General features: G+C 54.4%; 1 protein-coding gene across 1 annotated transcript in view; it reads right to left on the bottom strand.

The window, feature by feature from the left end:
- Positions 1–426: 426 nt before the first annotated feature.
- The window catches only part of LOC122375730 (MFS-type transporter SLC18B1-like), a 42,984-nt gene continuing 27,906 nt past the window's right edge, over positions 427–15,504 (bottom strand). Inside the window, exons 5-12 of the mRNA XM_043355229.1 lie at positions 12,593–12,740; positions 12,367–12,435; positions 10,442–10,559; positions 9,654–9,769; positions 6,085–6,275; positions 4,372–4,467; positions 3,767–3,935; positions 427–1,143 (exon numbers count right to left, since the gene is read on the bottom strand). Coding sequence (XP_043211164.1) covers positions 955–1,143; positions 3,767–3,935; positions 4,372–4,467; positions 6,085–6,275; positions 9,654–9,769; positions 10,442–10,559; positions 12,367–12,435; positions 12,593–12,740 — 1,096 coding nt within the window. The 3' untranslated portion in view covers positions 427–954. The remainder of the gene's footprint in view (positions 1,144–3,766; positions 3,936–4,371; positions 4,468–6,084; positions 6,276–9,653; positions 9,770–10,441; positions 10,560–12,366; positions 12,436–12,592; positions 12,741–15,504) is intronic.

Here is a 15,504-nt window from a genome sequence, read left to right as displayed (position 1 = left end):
TGGGGGGGGGGGGCGCCTCGGCCGGGGAGCTGGGGGGCTCGTCTGAGGAGTTGGGGGGGGGGGGCTCGGCCGGGGAGCTGGGGGGGGCCTCGGCCGGGGAGCTGGGGGCGTTAGGGCGCCTCGGCCGGTGGTAGGTACACCAGCTGTGCTCTGTCGTGGTCTTGTTGGACGGAGAAATACGACTGCGCTGATAACGGTGGCACGGAATACCGAACGTTTTGCACATCATGCCCTGTGCGCACATCGGAACAAAGGTGGTGTATGTGGTGCTGCCGTGGGCCGGCCAGCCCCACGCCGGCGGCGTCCGGCTGGGCCGGCCAGGGTGTGGACGAGCTCGTCCTGTCAGCCACCCACAGCTAGAGTGGCCGTCTGCTGTGGCCCCACCCCGACTTCTCCTCTCCCTCCCTCTCTCCCTCTCTCTCACCGTGTTCTCCTCCCCTGTGTATTGTCACAAACACATCACGGTACAACTCCAGTGCGGTATAGGGCAGCACGGCGATTGAGCTGGTCCCGCTCCCCGATATGTTGACTGCGTACCCGCAGTGGATAGAGGACTGGGAAGAGTTACCAGCCGCGGGGAGTGCGGCGGTCGCCTCACCCGCCCCTCCGCTCGTCCCCCTCCCACCTGGCAAGCTTCATCGCCTCAGAAACCTGGTCACAATGCCGCCCACAGTCCGCAACAGCGTGTCCTGGAGGGCTCGCAGACAGACGCGCAGACGAGCGCGGGCGTTCGGGCGGCGGTTACAGCCGGCCGCCGGTCCGCTCGTGCCGCGGCTGCCCGGTCCGACCGCACGAACACTGCCAGTGCCCCGACGCAGTGGTCGCCGGCTCGGTCACCGGGTTCGGTCACCAGGGGGCTAGGCTCTGTCCGGGACGCTAGGCTCGGTCACTGGGGGCTAGACTCGGTCACCGCGCAGCGCCGCGGGCCCGCCGCGCCGGCCGGCCGGGCCGGGATCACCAGACGACCAGCTCGGAGGTGCTGACGTTGTCCTCGCTGCCGTAGCTGCTGTCGAAGCTGCCCGTCAGCAGCGGCAGCTTCTCCTGGTCGGCCGGCGCGTCGCCGCCCTTCTCCTTGTCGGCGGGCGTTTGAGTGTGGCCGGCCGGCCGGCGCCGAGTGGCCAGGAACAGCAGCACGGCCGCCAGCTGCCGGCACAGGCGCGCGGCCAGTCAGCCGGCTGTCGGGGCGCGTGTCAAACAGAGGCGGCGGGACGGCCGACGCCCCGAAACAGAACAGGGTGGCTCTCACACTGACAGGAGAAGGGCAGTCACTGACTGACTGACTGAAGACACTGACTCGGGAGGGGAGGCGAGACTGACAGCAGACGGGAGGTGTGACTGAGAGGTGACACTGACACGACAGGCTGACAGGGGAGGTGTCACTGACACTGACACTGACAAAACATGACAGATGATACTGACAGGCAGGGGAGGTGTCACTGACAGGGGCGGTGACACTGACAGGACAGAGGGTATGACACTGACACGGGGAGATGATACTGAAGGGACAGTGCAGATGGCACTGACAGGACAGGTGAGGTGTCACTGACAGGACAGGGGAGGTGACACTGCCAGAAGAGGGGAGGTGACACTGACAGGACAGGGGAGGTGGCACTGACAGAAGAGGGGAGGTGGCACTGACAGGACAGGGAAGGTGACACTGACAGGGACAGGGGAGGTGACACTGACAGGGACAGGGGAGGTGACACTGACAGGGGAGGGAAGGTGGCACTGACAGGACAGGGGAGGTGACACTGACAGGGACAGGGGAGATGACACTGACAGGGACAGGGGAGGTGACACTGACAGAAGAGGGGAGGTGACACTGACAGGGACAGGGGAGGTGACACTGACAGGGACAGGGGAGGTGACACTGACAGGGACAGGGGAGGTGACACTGGACAGGGAAGGTGACACTGACGGGACAGGGGAGGTGGCACTGACAGGGACAGGGGAGGTAACATTGACAGGGGAGGTGAGGTGACACTGACAGGGGAGGTGTCACTGACGGGACAGGGGAGGTGACACTGGCAGGACAGGGGAGGTGACACTGACAGGGACAGGGGAGGTGACACTGACAGGGGAGGGAAGGTGGCACTGACAGGACAGGGGAGGTGACACTGACAGGGACAGGGGAGGTGACACTGACAGGGACAGGGGAGGTGACACTGACAGAAGAGGGGAGGTGACACTGACAGGGACAGGGGAGGTGACACTGACAGGGACAGGGGAGGTGACACTGACAGGGGAGGGAAGGTGGCACTGACAGGACAGGGAAGGTGACACTGACGGGACAGGGGAGGTGGCACTGACAGGGACAGGGGAGGTGACACTGACAGGACAGGGGAGGTGACACTGACAGGGACAGGGGAGGTGACACTGACAGGGACAGGGGAGGTGACACTGACAGAAGAGGGGAGGTGACACTGACAGGGACAGGGGAGGTGACACTGACAGGGACAGGGGAGGTGACACTGACAGGGACAGGGGAGGTGACACTGGACAGGGAAGGTGACACTGACGGGACAGGGGAGGTGGCACTGACAGGGACAGGGGAGGTGACACTGACAGGGACAGGGGAGGTGACACTGACAGGGACAGGGGAGGTGACACTGGACAGGGAAGGTGACACTGACGGGACAGGGGAGGTGGCACTGACAGGGACAGGGGAGGTAACATTGACAGGGGAGGTGAGGTGACACTGACAGGGGAGGTGTCACTGACGGGACAGGGGAGGTGGCACTGACGGGACAGGGGAGGTGACACTGACAGGGACAGGGGAGGTGACACTGACAGGGGAGGGAAGGTGGCACTGACAGGACAGGGGAGGTGACACTGACAGGACAGGGGAGGTGACACTGACAGGGACAGGGGAGGTGACACTGACAGGGACAGGGGAGGTGACACTGACAGAAGAGGGGAGGTGACACTGACAGGGACAGGGGAGGTGACACTGACAGGGACAGGGGAGGTGACACTGACAGGGACAGGGGAGGTGACACTGGACAGGGAAGGTGACACTGACGGGACAGGGGAGGTGGCACTGACAGGGACAGGGGAGGTAACATTGACAGGGGAGGTGAGGTGACACTGACAGGGGAGGTGTCACTGACGGGACAGGGGAGGTGGCACTGACGGGACAGGGGAGGTGACACTGACAGAAGAGGGGAGGTGACACTGACAGGACAGGGGAGGTAACATTGACAGGGGAGGTGAGGTGTCACTGACAGGACAGGGGAGGTGGTACTGACGGGACAGGGGAGGTGACACTGGCAGGGACAGGGGAGGTGACACTGGACAGGGGAGGTGACACTGACAGGACAGGGGAGGTGGCACTGGACAGGGGAGGTGACACTGACTGGACAGGGGAGGTGTCACTGACAGGGACAGGGGAGGTGTCACTGACAGGGGAGGTGACACTGACAGGGACAGGGGAGGTGGCACTGGACAGGGGAGGTGACACTGACAGGGACAGGGGAGGTGGCACTGACAGGGGAGGTGACACTGACAGGACAGGGGAGGTGGCACTGGACAGGGGAGGTGACACTGACTGGACAGGGGAGGTGTCACTGACAGGGACAGGGGAGGTGTCACTGACAGGGGAAGTGACACTGACGGGACGGGGGAGGTGTCACTGACAGGGGAGGTGACACTGACGGGACAGGGGAGGTGACACTGACAGGGGAGTTAATGACACTGCGAGGGGTGAGTGGCGCCGACAGGGGACGCCGGGCGCCGGGACAGTGCCCCTCCTCGGGCCCCGCCTCACCAGGACGACGTGCATGATGACCACCAGCAGCGTGGCGTAGCCGAAGCCGAAGTGGTCGTACAGGATGCCGGCCACTGAGGGGCCGACGAACGCGCCGAACGCGAACATACTGGTCCACAGGCCCGACACCATGCTGTACGTGTCCAAGTTGTCCGGGAAACCGTTGTAGCTGCGTACAGAGTCGGGCGAGCCGCCGTCAAACACCGGACGCAGTCAACGGACATCACCGGACGCAGTCACCGGACACGGTCACCGGCACCTGTTACGGTGTAAGTCACGGTCATCGGTTGACCTTCTAGGACATGCGAGGGTTAAAATTAGGTATCATCGGCTTCCTCTCGTCACGTACAACACGCTCGCATTTGCTGCGAAGCCTTATCTCGATCAGTGGCGAAACGGCAAGGGGGTCTACGGGCGAGGATTAATGCATACTTGTAAGCATAGCAATCAATGAATGCCTCATGGGCTTTCGGATTGTCTGGTGTTCCGACGCCAGCGGTCTGACGTGGCTGGTCTCCGGTGACGGCGGCGCGCCCCGGCCCCGCTTACACTGCCCCCCCCCCCCCCCCCCCGGTGTCGTGCGCGCGCGCCCGGACCCCACTTACACTGCCTCCCGGTGAGCGTCCACGAAGGCGGCCACCACCTCGCCGCCGAACCCCACGCCGTGCACCACCAGCGCGAAACTGATGAGGCCCAGCGAGCTGCCGGAGCACACACACAGACACAGCCCGTCAGCGGCAGCAGCTGAAGACCCGCGACACGGCCTGCAGCCGGGGGACAACACTGGGCAGCGACCGGTCCACAGCCGGGGGACAACACTGGGCAGCGACCGGTCCACAGCCGGGGGACAACCTTGAGCAGCGACCGGTCCGCAGCCGGGGGACAACACTGGGCAGCGACCGGTCCGCCGCTGAGGGACAACACCGGGCAGCGACCGGTCCACAGCCGGGGGACAACACTGGGCAGCGACCGGTCCACAGCCGGGGGACAACACTGGGCAGCGACCGGTCCACAGCCGGGGGACAACACTGGGCAGCGACCGGTCCACAGCCGGGCCCACCGGGTCAATCTGCAGCACGCCAACGACAGCATGGTGGCGGGGGCCCGCCGCCGACTGTTGGGCCACGGGCCCGCCCAGCCGTATGGAGGGGCTGTCAACTTACAGCGACGCTCCTACGTCAGCCCTGATAAACCAGTACACCTGGGAGTCTCGGTACATTTAGGGAGTGTCTGGAAGTCCCTGTACATTTAGGAAGTGTCTGGGAGTCTCGGTAGGGGAGAGTGGGGCAAAGCGGCCACCCTAACGTTTCTAACGATGCCGACGCTTGATTTTTAAACTTGGAAAGATTCTTTCTATACCAATGTGATCCCTATTAAATTGTCTTTTATTCCAACTGCGTTTCATTTCCAAAGGCGTTCACATATGGGAGATATTGACAAAACTTTAAACCTATAGCATATTGGCCACTTTGCCCCATCCCTGAGGCAAAGCGGCCACTGGCGACTTCTTAAGTCCCGATATGAGAAACAGAATAGTTGCCTCATGCACGACTAGGGTATTTGATGGTGACAAGGTTTAAGGGAAGATGGATGTTAACTTTGTTATCTTCCCACCTATTGCTAAACAAAGAAAGAATTTTCTTGGAAAAACATTTAATTGCATAATTTGGTAACTCATGTAACCGAAAAGTGGCCAAGATGAATGCATGACGACACATTTGAATATAAATAATGTTTTTACCCAGATGGAAACAACTTATGGCCAATTGGGGGCTGGCCACTTTGCCCCGGCCGCTTTGCCCCGCGCATACCGTCCGAGACAAAAATATTCCAGCTCAGCTATTAGTGGGGTAAAAAGTATTAAAATTGGTAGAAGGCATTTACGATAACCACGCAATGCATGGACAAAAACGCTTATAAAAATTCCAAACGGTTATGGAATAAAATAACATTTAAAAATTGTAGACATAATTGGTAACCTGGCAAGAAATGCTTTTCCGTGTTTCACAGAACAATGGCGATGGGCCTGAAACCCCGGTTTGGCTCATTCGAACGACCGCAAAGAGAAGTATAATTGGAAATCATAACTTGGAACTGACGCCAGCTGTGGAGGGCTAAAACGATGGATGGCCACTTTGCCCCGGGTGGCCGCTTTGCCCCACTCTCCCCTACATTTAGGGAGTGTGTGGAACTCTCGGTACATTTAGGGAATGTCTGGGAGTCTGGTACATTAGGGAACTGTCTGGGAGTACGGTAAGTAGGTACTTTTAGGGAGTATCTCAGTACATCTGAGGATGTTTGGCACATCTGCAACTCACGGTGCCACGCCGAGGAAGGGCAGCGGTCCCATTAGGCCGAAGCCGATGATGACCATGACGGCGCTGACGGCGGTCACCACCTTGGGTCGGAGGTGGTTGTCGCACAGCCAGCCCCAGGCCGGCGCGCACAGCGCGTACACGCCGCCGTTGATGACAAACATCAGACCCAGCACGACCGGCTTCAGCTCAAACTGCAACGGTGCAGACCAGAGTCAGAGCCGCCGGCGCGGCCGGAGCGGTAGCGCAGCTGCACACAGCGCTCCCACCAACATCACATCTGCAAAGGACCACTGCTGGATTGATTGATGTATCTAAGTAGTGTACAGTCAGACCAGCATTAACACTTACAGGAAATAAACCACTTATATAGGCATAGCATGGCTATATAAATCAAAATAGCTATATAACATGGAGTTTTGAACTGGAATAGCAGTTTTGTAGCTTCAACTGAGACTAGCACAGCTTTTACACCCCAATGATCACCCTAGGGGCTAGACAATGATGTTCCTTTTCCCGTTCCGATAAGAGTGCCTTGTATACAGGAATATGTCACTTGTAGAATGTAGAATTGAAAAACACCAATACGGGCGAGGGTTAACTTATACACTACACAGATTGGCACATTTTTGGGATAGAGAACTTGAATGCAGAGATCAATAGTTTATTTCGAGAATGAATCGCGGTTTTAGATATGGGTAGTACTTTGAAGGAGAACGTTTAATTCACGCTTATTTATTCGCAAATTTCTCGATTCTGTAGATACCTGACAGTCCCAAATGTGCACGATGTTCGCAAGCTTCAGAAGTACTTCGTTTTACTTTAGGTACTTCGGTCCCCAGTCTGAAGAAAATGAGACGGGAAGTTATCCGTTTACTTTCGAAGTTATATCCCTTTACGGGTTCTCGCATCATTCAGGTCAATAGCTTCTCTGTCGCCTACTTTTTTCGGTACAAAGATAAACTGCCTAAATGTTGTAATTCCACTGTAGTATACAAGTTTTGTTGTGCCTCGTGTGGGGCGTCATATGTCGATAGCAACCCTACGCAATACGCAACCTTCACAGTCTAATGCAACAGCATTTGGGCAAGTCTGTCCGTAGGTATTGGGAAGTTCCTTGCCAAACCTGACCCCTTCCCTATCAGAGATCACTCATTAATGTGTGACGCATTGGTTGCACAGAGGACAATTTCACCATCTTGACGAAAGCAAACAGTGTGTGAGAACTCAGAATTTTAGAGTCTCTCCAGAAAGAAACGGGTTTTCATTTTCAAAGAAAACCCGTCTCTGAATAACATGTCATCGTCCTTCCCTCTGAGTACGGTAAGGTAGACGAACTTTGTAGGTAAAGTACCTAGTAGCTATAAGTTGAGCCACTTTTTCTTCTTTGCTGCTTTGACGCCATATTAACCCGCGCCCTGATGGGGTCTGCTTATAACGCGACCTGGTGGGGGGGGGGGGCTATTTTTGCCCCCCCCCTCGTATCTCCAAAACTACTGGATGGATCCGCAAAATTCAAACGGCGTTCGAAAGGCCTGTCAAATTTGTCGAAGGAAACCAAATTTCATTGACCTCGGGGTCACCTATGACGTCACAGGTCAGGTCAAAGATGAAATGTTTCACCGTTCACGGGTCTTCTAGGGAATGCGCTATAACACCGAGGAAAACGCATTTTGTCGAGAATCAGCGATAGGGCGTCAGTTGCCTAGTAGATATGTTGCTATTAGAGGTCACTGACAATACCAGGTCAGGTCACAGGTCAGGTCACCAAGGGTCACAGGTCAGGTCACATGAGCCCAACTTTACTAAGGTTGTGTGATGCATGTTTTATGGCCATTTTTTCATTTCCAACTCAATGGTGTTGGTTATAAGACTATCAGGTACGGCTTAGGTCACTTTCTGGTGAAGTTCAGGTCAAGGTCAGGTCAAAATCAGGCCAAAAAGGTCAATTTTTAAAGTTGATAGTTTTGCATAAAATGGGTATTGATTCGATGCAGCTCGTCACGGGGAGTCTCATGGTGGTCTTTGTTTTGCGCTACGGGGTCTAGAATTGCTAAAAATTGAGTTTGAAAATTTGACGTCATCAATTTTGAACAGTTTTTTCGCTATAACTTCGCCAAAAAAAGAGGTATCAATCTCAAATTTGGTATGTGGATGGAAGGCGGTAAGGACTATCACATGTATTCCGGTTTTTGCGAAATCTAAAAAACTTCTTGGATTTTTCGATTATTATTTCCAAAAAAAAATATTTTTTGATTTTTAGGGGTCAAAATCCAAAAATTTCAAAAATCCGAGATAGCAGTTTTGTAGCCCTGTCGATTCTACAGCTTTTATGTCCCTGTCATTTTTCTGTATTTGCAAAGCTATAGGCCTGACAGCTCTTCCCGCGAAACCCTTTTTTGGGTCGAAAACGGCAGAACATGACGTCACTCTGACGTCATTTCCGGCCAACCTATCATAGCCTTTGGAAAAAATTTTTGGTCGGAATGTGTAAAATTGATGTCCGGGAGGGTACTGAAGGTTTGGTGACGATCGGCGCAGCGGTTCTGAAGATATATCGAAAAGTCTGGAGGGGGGGGGCAAAAAATAGCCCCCCCCCCCCACCAGGTCGCGGGTTAAAGGAACCAATAATTAATTCATGTACCAAATGATACATTAGTCCATTGCGCTCATTTACTCGTCGAAAATGTTTGCAATATCTTGTAGGAAATGCTCATTAAATAAATAAAAGATAAGAAAGGTATTACACATTGATCAACATACCCCATGCATTGGTGGGGTAACATGATTCACCTTACGGGGTACCTAAGTTGTTCAATTGGCTCTGTAAAAATCGTTTCAAGACTCATGTTGGAACGTATCGCAAGGTATAATATAATTCTCGGACCTGTATTCTTTTCTTTTAACAACATCGTTACTTAAAGTGACCATCCCACCTTAACATTAGTTTTGAGTTGAGATAGCCAAATTGGTGGCCATGGCCTGAAAGTACCGGTTTGGGCACTCACAACATCGAAAAATGCTTTAATTCGGAGATATGGAATTTCAAACTTGCAGTTTTCGGATTCTAAGGGGCTAATGCATTGGGCTAATGCATTGGTATGCCCCCTTAGAATTTGTGACGTCAGCGGAGATCTAACGACTTTTAAATCTTTTACTAAAACGTTTGGTAGCACGCGGTGGTATATGCTGCTTTGCGCGTAACAAATGCCGCACTTTCAAATAAAGTCGCTATAGGAACAGCGGAGATCCCAAAAAGTAATTAAAAGTAAAAGTCTAATATCTTGAAAACCGGTGAATATTTTTCGATGAAATTTGGTAGATATTGGTTTTCGCTGTTTCTGAACCGAGCGACATCACTTTCATGCCAATTCATTAACTTTTTTGAAGGTCGGAGGGTCCCTTTAAACCTAATTTTGTAATGCTGGTAAATAACACAAATATTTGCATATAAATTTTGGGGCATACAATCGCGCACATTAAGTTTCCGTGGCCCGTGCTGTGGACTCTGTGGACTGCTGTGTTGGTGTGGACAGTGGAGCTGGACTGCCGTGGACTGTGCGGACTCTGACCGGCCTCAGGTGCGGCTCCAGCAGCGCCTGGATGAAGCCGATGCTGCACGACGCCGAGATGATAGAGAAGGCGGCCAGCGCAATGCTGGGCACTCGCAGCGCCCGCCGGATGCCGCCTGGCAGACAGAGACGGGGTCACTGGCGCACACCACAGCGCACACCACCGCCCCCGGGGGGTCAGTGGCGCACACCACAGCGCACAGCGCCGCCCCCGGGGTCATCGGCGTATACCACAGCGCACACCGCCGCCCCCGGGGTCAGTGGCGCACAACGCCGCCCCCGGGGGGTCAGTGGCGCACAGCGCCGCCCCCGGGGTCAGCGGCGCCGGCCGTGCGCAACGGGTTGGTATGCAATATGCATACACTCTGAAACTGTACACACTACCGTCGCTACTACTACTAGTAACTTTGGCATAGTTTTCAGCTACATTTATGTCGTCTTCTCAATTTGAGGCGTTATAGGCGAAATGAATGATACACAATGTACAGTTGACTACAGATTGATGTTCCACTTTTCACGGGCAATCAGTTGCCTGAAGTGGTAGGCTGTACCGCATCACACGAGCTGAGTTCACAGTTGAGTGCTGGGACCCAAGGTTCACCTTAGACACGCTCAATTGCGCGATAAACAGCACAACTTAGCGTTCCAGTCAACTGATAGCTCCTAAGGAGTGGAACATCATTCTCTGGTCAACCTTACAGCAAAAAAAGTGAACAACTGGGTCCTTTCAGTTTGCGACGTGTAGCGAGTGCTGTCCGGTGTGATGACGAGTGGCGCGCCCCACTCACCGCCTTTGCTGTCCTTGCACGAGTGGTCGTCGTGGTTGGGCAGCAGCACGAACGTCAGAACGGCAGTGAAGAACAGTACGCCGCCCAGACTGACGAACGGCAGTGTGTACCCACCCAGCTGTCCAGGAGGGGGGGGGGGGAGTCAGCGCGCCGCCGCACCGGCACCATGGACCGGTGCAGGAGACAGGCGTATCAGTTTCACACAGGCACACACACAAACACACACACATACACGCACACACACACACCACCACCACCACACCGCACCGCACCGCACCGCACCACACCGCACCGCACCGCACCACACTGACACTGACACTGACACAGGCACACTGACACAGACACAGGCACAGAGACACAGGAAAGTGCGCAGCACGGTCGGCTCTATGGGTCCGCTGCAGTATCGGGCCCTACCAGGCCCATGTACCCGTAAAACGGCACCCATGACCGGCAGTCCGCGCCGCCCGTGTTTATCGGGAGGGACGGGGGACGGGGGGGGGACGGTCAGCCGGCAGTCCGGTGGGCCACGGTCGGCGCTGGACGGCGCACGTGGCACGGGCGGCTGGCGCGCCACGTCTGGCCACCGCCAGACGCCCAGTGTTTGGGCGGCCAGACACCTGCGTACCTACTGGATGGTGCTGCTCACTGCTCAGCTGCAGAGTGTGCAGCGCGCGCACTGTCCGCTGACTGGACTGAGCGCACTGTCCGCTGACCGGACTGAGCGCCGTCTGAGTGACCGGACAGAGTAGCATCTGACCGACCGCTGAGCGCCGTCTGAGTGACCGGACTGAGCGCCGTCACCTGACCGGACTGAGCACCGTCTGAGTGACCGGACTGAGCGCCGTCACCTGACCGGACTGAGCGCCGTCACCTGACCGGACTGAGCGCCGTCTGAGTGACCGGACTGAGCGCCGTCTGAGTGACCGAAGCTCCGCCATCCGACCAACCTCCCCTCCTCTCCCGGTCACTGTTGCTGGAGAGTGGACGGGCATCGGCGCACACAGCAATCACTCAGCAAATCGGCTGTCAGCATGGGTGATATTCTCCTGTAATGACCATGGCTACGAACACAGCCATGGCGGCTGGTACTGCTACTGACGATCGGCGCAGTCGCCGCGCTGCAGCTGAGGCGGCGGCCAGCAGCCGCCTGCGCGCTGCTGTGCCGCAATGGCCGCGTGCTCGCCGGGTACGGGGACCCGCAGTTGCTACTGTACACGAACCCCAAGTCTAACCGTCTGTCCTGTCCAGTAACAACCGATAACATTGATATCGACTGCCGTCCCTGTACAAGAGCAGCTGAGGTTTTCTGTGCGTGCCCTCTGACAGCTTATCGTTGTTCCCTGTGAGGGTACTGGGACAATATACTCAGGGTCGCTGTACAGTAGCAACTGCGGGTCCCCGTACCACTACCTACAGCCGCCCTCCGCTCGCCGTCAGGTGACGGCAGGCGTCGCGTCGGAGAGCGGCCGAAACTTCACCGAGCGCACATGGTTCGTCGGAAGGTCAGTTCGTGCTCAAAAGAAACGACATTGAAAGCTGACGGTGAGCTGATTCCAAAAATGTATTTTTTATCGAAATCGTTCGATGGCAATGTATTGCGAAAAGAACTTTATCAAATGCTAATAAGCGCCTTCCACAGCCGACAAAAAGGCGCAATCACACAGCTCAGTCTCACGATGGACCAAAGTCAGCCACAAAGAAGCATGAAATGACCCTTGCCGACTCGCAGAGCTGGCACTCTCGACCCGCCTGTGACAGGCCACGGAAGGAACGTTCGGCTCTCGTTCTACTAAACAAGGGTAAAGGGCGCCTCCCGCCGCTCATTTACCTGGTAAAGGGCGCCGCCCACCAATTCATTTATCTGGTAAAGGGCGCCGCCCACCGTTCATTTACCTGGTAAAGGGCGCCTCCCGCCGTTCGTTTACCTGGTAAAGGGCGCCGCCCACCGTCGGTCCGACGATCAGTCCGATGCCGAAGAATGTCTCCAAGGAGGCCTGTGGACAGCCAAACCAGGCAGTTAGTTCAGAAACACGAGTCTCTGACATCTTAGTGAGCTTTCCCGGGCGTCTATAATGGCTCTCCCTTACAAACATCAGCAGTCCCTGCCTGCAATTTGGCCAGTATCACCTCTAACCGCGCTGCTGTACTTACAAACGTGGTCGCCACGTTGTCGGGAAACTCCTTGGCGATTATGGAAAAGCTGGCTGTCAGGAAGCCGGCATTTCCCATCGCCTCTACAATACGGATTGCAAAACTCAGCCCGATGAACAGCCTTGTGTCCTCCACCTTGTCAAGAAACCTGCAAAACAAACAGGGCACGAAGCCGCATAAAAATTGCTCTGATAGTTGGCAGCTCGAGCGGGCTAAGTACCAGCTCGGATGGCTACGTTACAGCTCATAGTGACTTATTTGCGCGGTACATGGGCACTGGACAGTACCTACACATACACGGAAGATATAGGGCCCTGCACGGAAGGCTCGCATAAATCCTGACACGACCAGCTAGGTGGCTATGCAGCGTGTGAAATATGACAAGCCGGAACGGCAGCAGATGGGACATGCCTCTGGTCTACTTAACAATCTGAATCTACATAGTTAACATGAATATATGTTGTTGAGTGCTCTCGCGAGGAACATCTTGTAATATTTTAGAATGATTTGCTGATTGTTTGTCTGACGATGCCCTGTGGGTGAAAATTCACTCAACTTTTATACATCGTATTCGACATTTAACATTTCTATATTCGAGACCAAGATCAGTAACAATCATTCTAGTTAACATCAGTCATCACAACACTCCAAACTGTTATGGACAGCTACGCCATTGCTGGTCGGTAATTTACTGTTACCTGCGCCTAGTACTCTCACCTTGGTCTGTGTCTGCATTTTCTGTGACATACATAACATACGCCCGGCCTGTACATACTCGACCTGCTGATTTTGTTCGGTATGTTGCCAGCAGTCGTGAGCGTGCTGTGTATGACCGGCGCTCGGTACAGCTAGGCATTATCCGTTTGGTTACCGTACAGTACCTATCTGCTCGGTATCCGTACAGTATCTACTCGGCTACCGTACTCGTAGAGTATCTATTCGGTACCCACTCACTCACTACCCGCTCGGTACCCACTCACTACCCGCTCGGTACCCACTCACTACGCTCGGTTACCGTTCAGTATATATCCAGTTACCGTACATTAGCCACTTGGTTACCGTTGAGTACCCACTCGGTTACCGTTCAGTAATTACCGACTCGGTTACCGTTCCGTGTCCGCCCAGTTACCGTTTAGTACGTATTCGTTCGGTTACCGTTCAGTATAGGGGAGAGTGGGGGGAGTTTCTTGCCAGGTTACCAACTATGTTTACAATTTTTAAATGTTATGTTATTTCATAACCGTTAGGAATTTTTATAAGCGTTCTTGTCCATGCATTGCATGGTTATTGTACATGTATTCTACCAATTTTAATGTTTTTTCCCCACTGATAGCTAAGCTGGAATATTTTTGTCTCGGACGGTATGCGCGGGGCAAAGTGGCCGGGGTAAAGTGGCCACCCCCCCCCCCCCCATTGGCCATAAGTAGTTTCCATCTGGATAAAAAAAAACATTATTTATATTCAAATGTGTCGTCATGCATTCATCTTGGCCACTTTTCAGTTGGATGAGTTACCAAATAATGCAATTAAATGTAGGGGAGAGCGGGGAGAGTTGTATCATGTCCAAGTTATATCAGGGCGAATTGTGCCAAACTTATCCAATAGATGGCGCTCGTGACACGACCAGCCGACGAGGTTTTCCGGGCGCCATCTTTCTTTGTTCTGTCGTGTGGCTGGGTGGACGCGTCTCGAGGTGAGAGCCGATTTTATGTTTTTTAATGTCATTCTAAAAAAAATAAGTTGCAAGAAAATGTGTGTTTTGGGCATTTAGATGTGCACGACTTTGAAAGATCTCCGTAGCGGTGGTGAGGGTAGGTTCTAAGGCTGCGTGAGTGAAAATGGATTTCTCCAGCTGTCCGCTGTTTTTGAGCACGAGGATGTTTTTCCAAGATGGCGGCGAGGTACATGTTGTATCAGAGCCGGGTGGGGTATGTTGTAACATGTATGTATGTATGTATGTATGTATAGGTATGTTGCTTTTGATCGCGAAAGCTAAGCCCTGGCTCGCGTTTGTATGTAGCTAGTCAATATTCGTTCCATTTCGGCACAATGTGTTGGCTTCTTTGCTCTTAACGGGCTACTTTTGCGTCTAGTCTGTTGAGGTTTCGTTCGTTTGACGTTTCGATGTTTCGTTCGGATTGCATTGACCTAAATTTGGTCTAATAAAAGTGAAGCCTTTGAGCATATACATTGTATTGACCCCATTTAATGTTGTTGTTATGTTCAAAACCAATAGCAAGCACACTCCCTGAAACGTGAAATAGTGATACAAATTACCAGTGGCGTATCCAGGGGGGAGGCCAAGAGGCCATGGCCTCCCCCTTTGGGATCAGATATGCAAGTGGGCCCTTTGGGTCACTTGAACGCAGTGACGTACCCAAGGGGGGCCACGGGTCTAAGGATAACTCAGGGGGACCAGCGTGACGAAGGCGTTCTGGGTCTCCCTGCCTTCATTCCAGTACCAGACAGAACGTCTTTTACTCGGAACAGAAACGAATATTAAAGAGCGATTTCTATCACAGTGACGAACACAGAGGGCCCCTAACTACCTGAGAGCCCCTGGCTACCTGAGGGGACCCCTGGTTACCTGAGGGTCCCCCTGGTCACTTGAAGGGCCCCTGGTTATCTGACGAGCCTCTGGTTATCTGAGGAGCCTCTGGTTATCTGAGGGGCCCCTGATTGTCTGAGAGGTTCCTGGTTGTCTAAGGGACCCCCTGGCTACCCGAGGGGCCCCTGGTCACCTGAGGGGCCCCTGGTTACCTGAGGACCCCTGGTCATGGAACCCCTGTTTACCTGAGGGGCCCCTGGTTACCTGAGGGAACCCTGGTTATCTGAAGGACTCCTGGTAAAGGACCCCTGGTTACCTGAGGGGCTTACCCGAGGGGCCTCTGGTTACCTGAGGGGCCCCTGGT

The sequence above is a fragment of the Amphibalanus amphitrite genome, unplaced genomic scaffold (genome assembly GCF_019059575.1).
Source record: "Amphibalanus amphitrite isolate SeventyFive unplaced genomic scaffold, NRLGWU_Aamphi_draft 001906F_arrow, whole genome shotgun sequence".
In the NCBI taxonomy this organism is placed as follows: Eukaryota; Metazoa; Arthropoda; class Thecostraca; order Balanomorpha; family Balanidae; genus Amphibalanus; species Amphibalanus amphitrite.
This window is presented reverse-complemented; position numbering and strand designations above follow the sequence as displayed.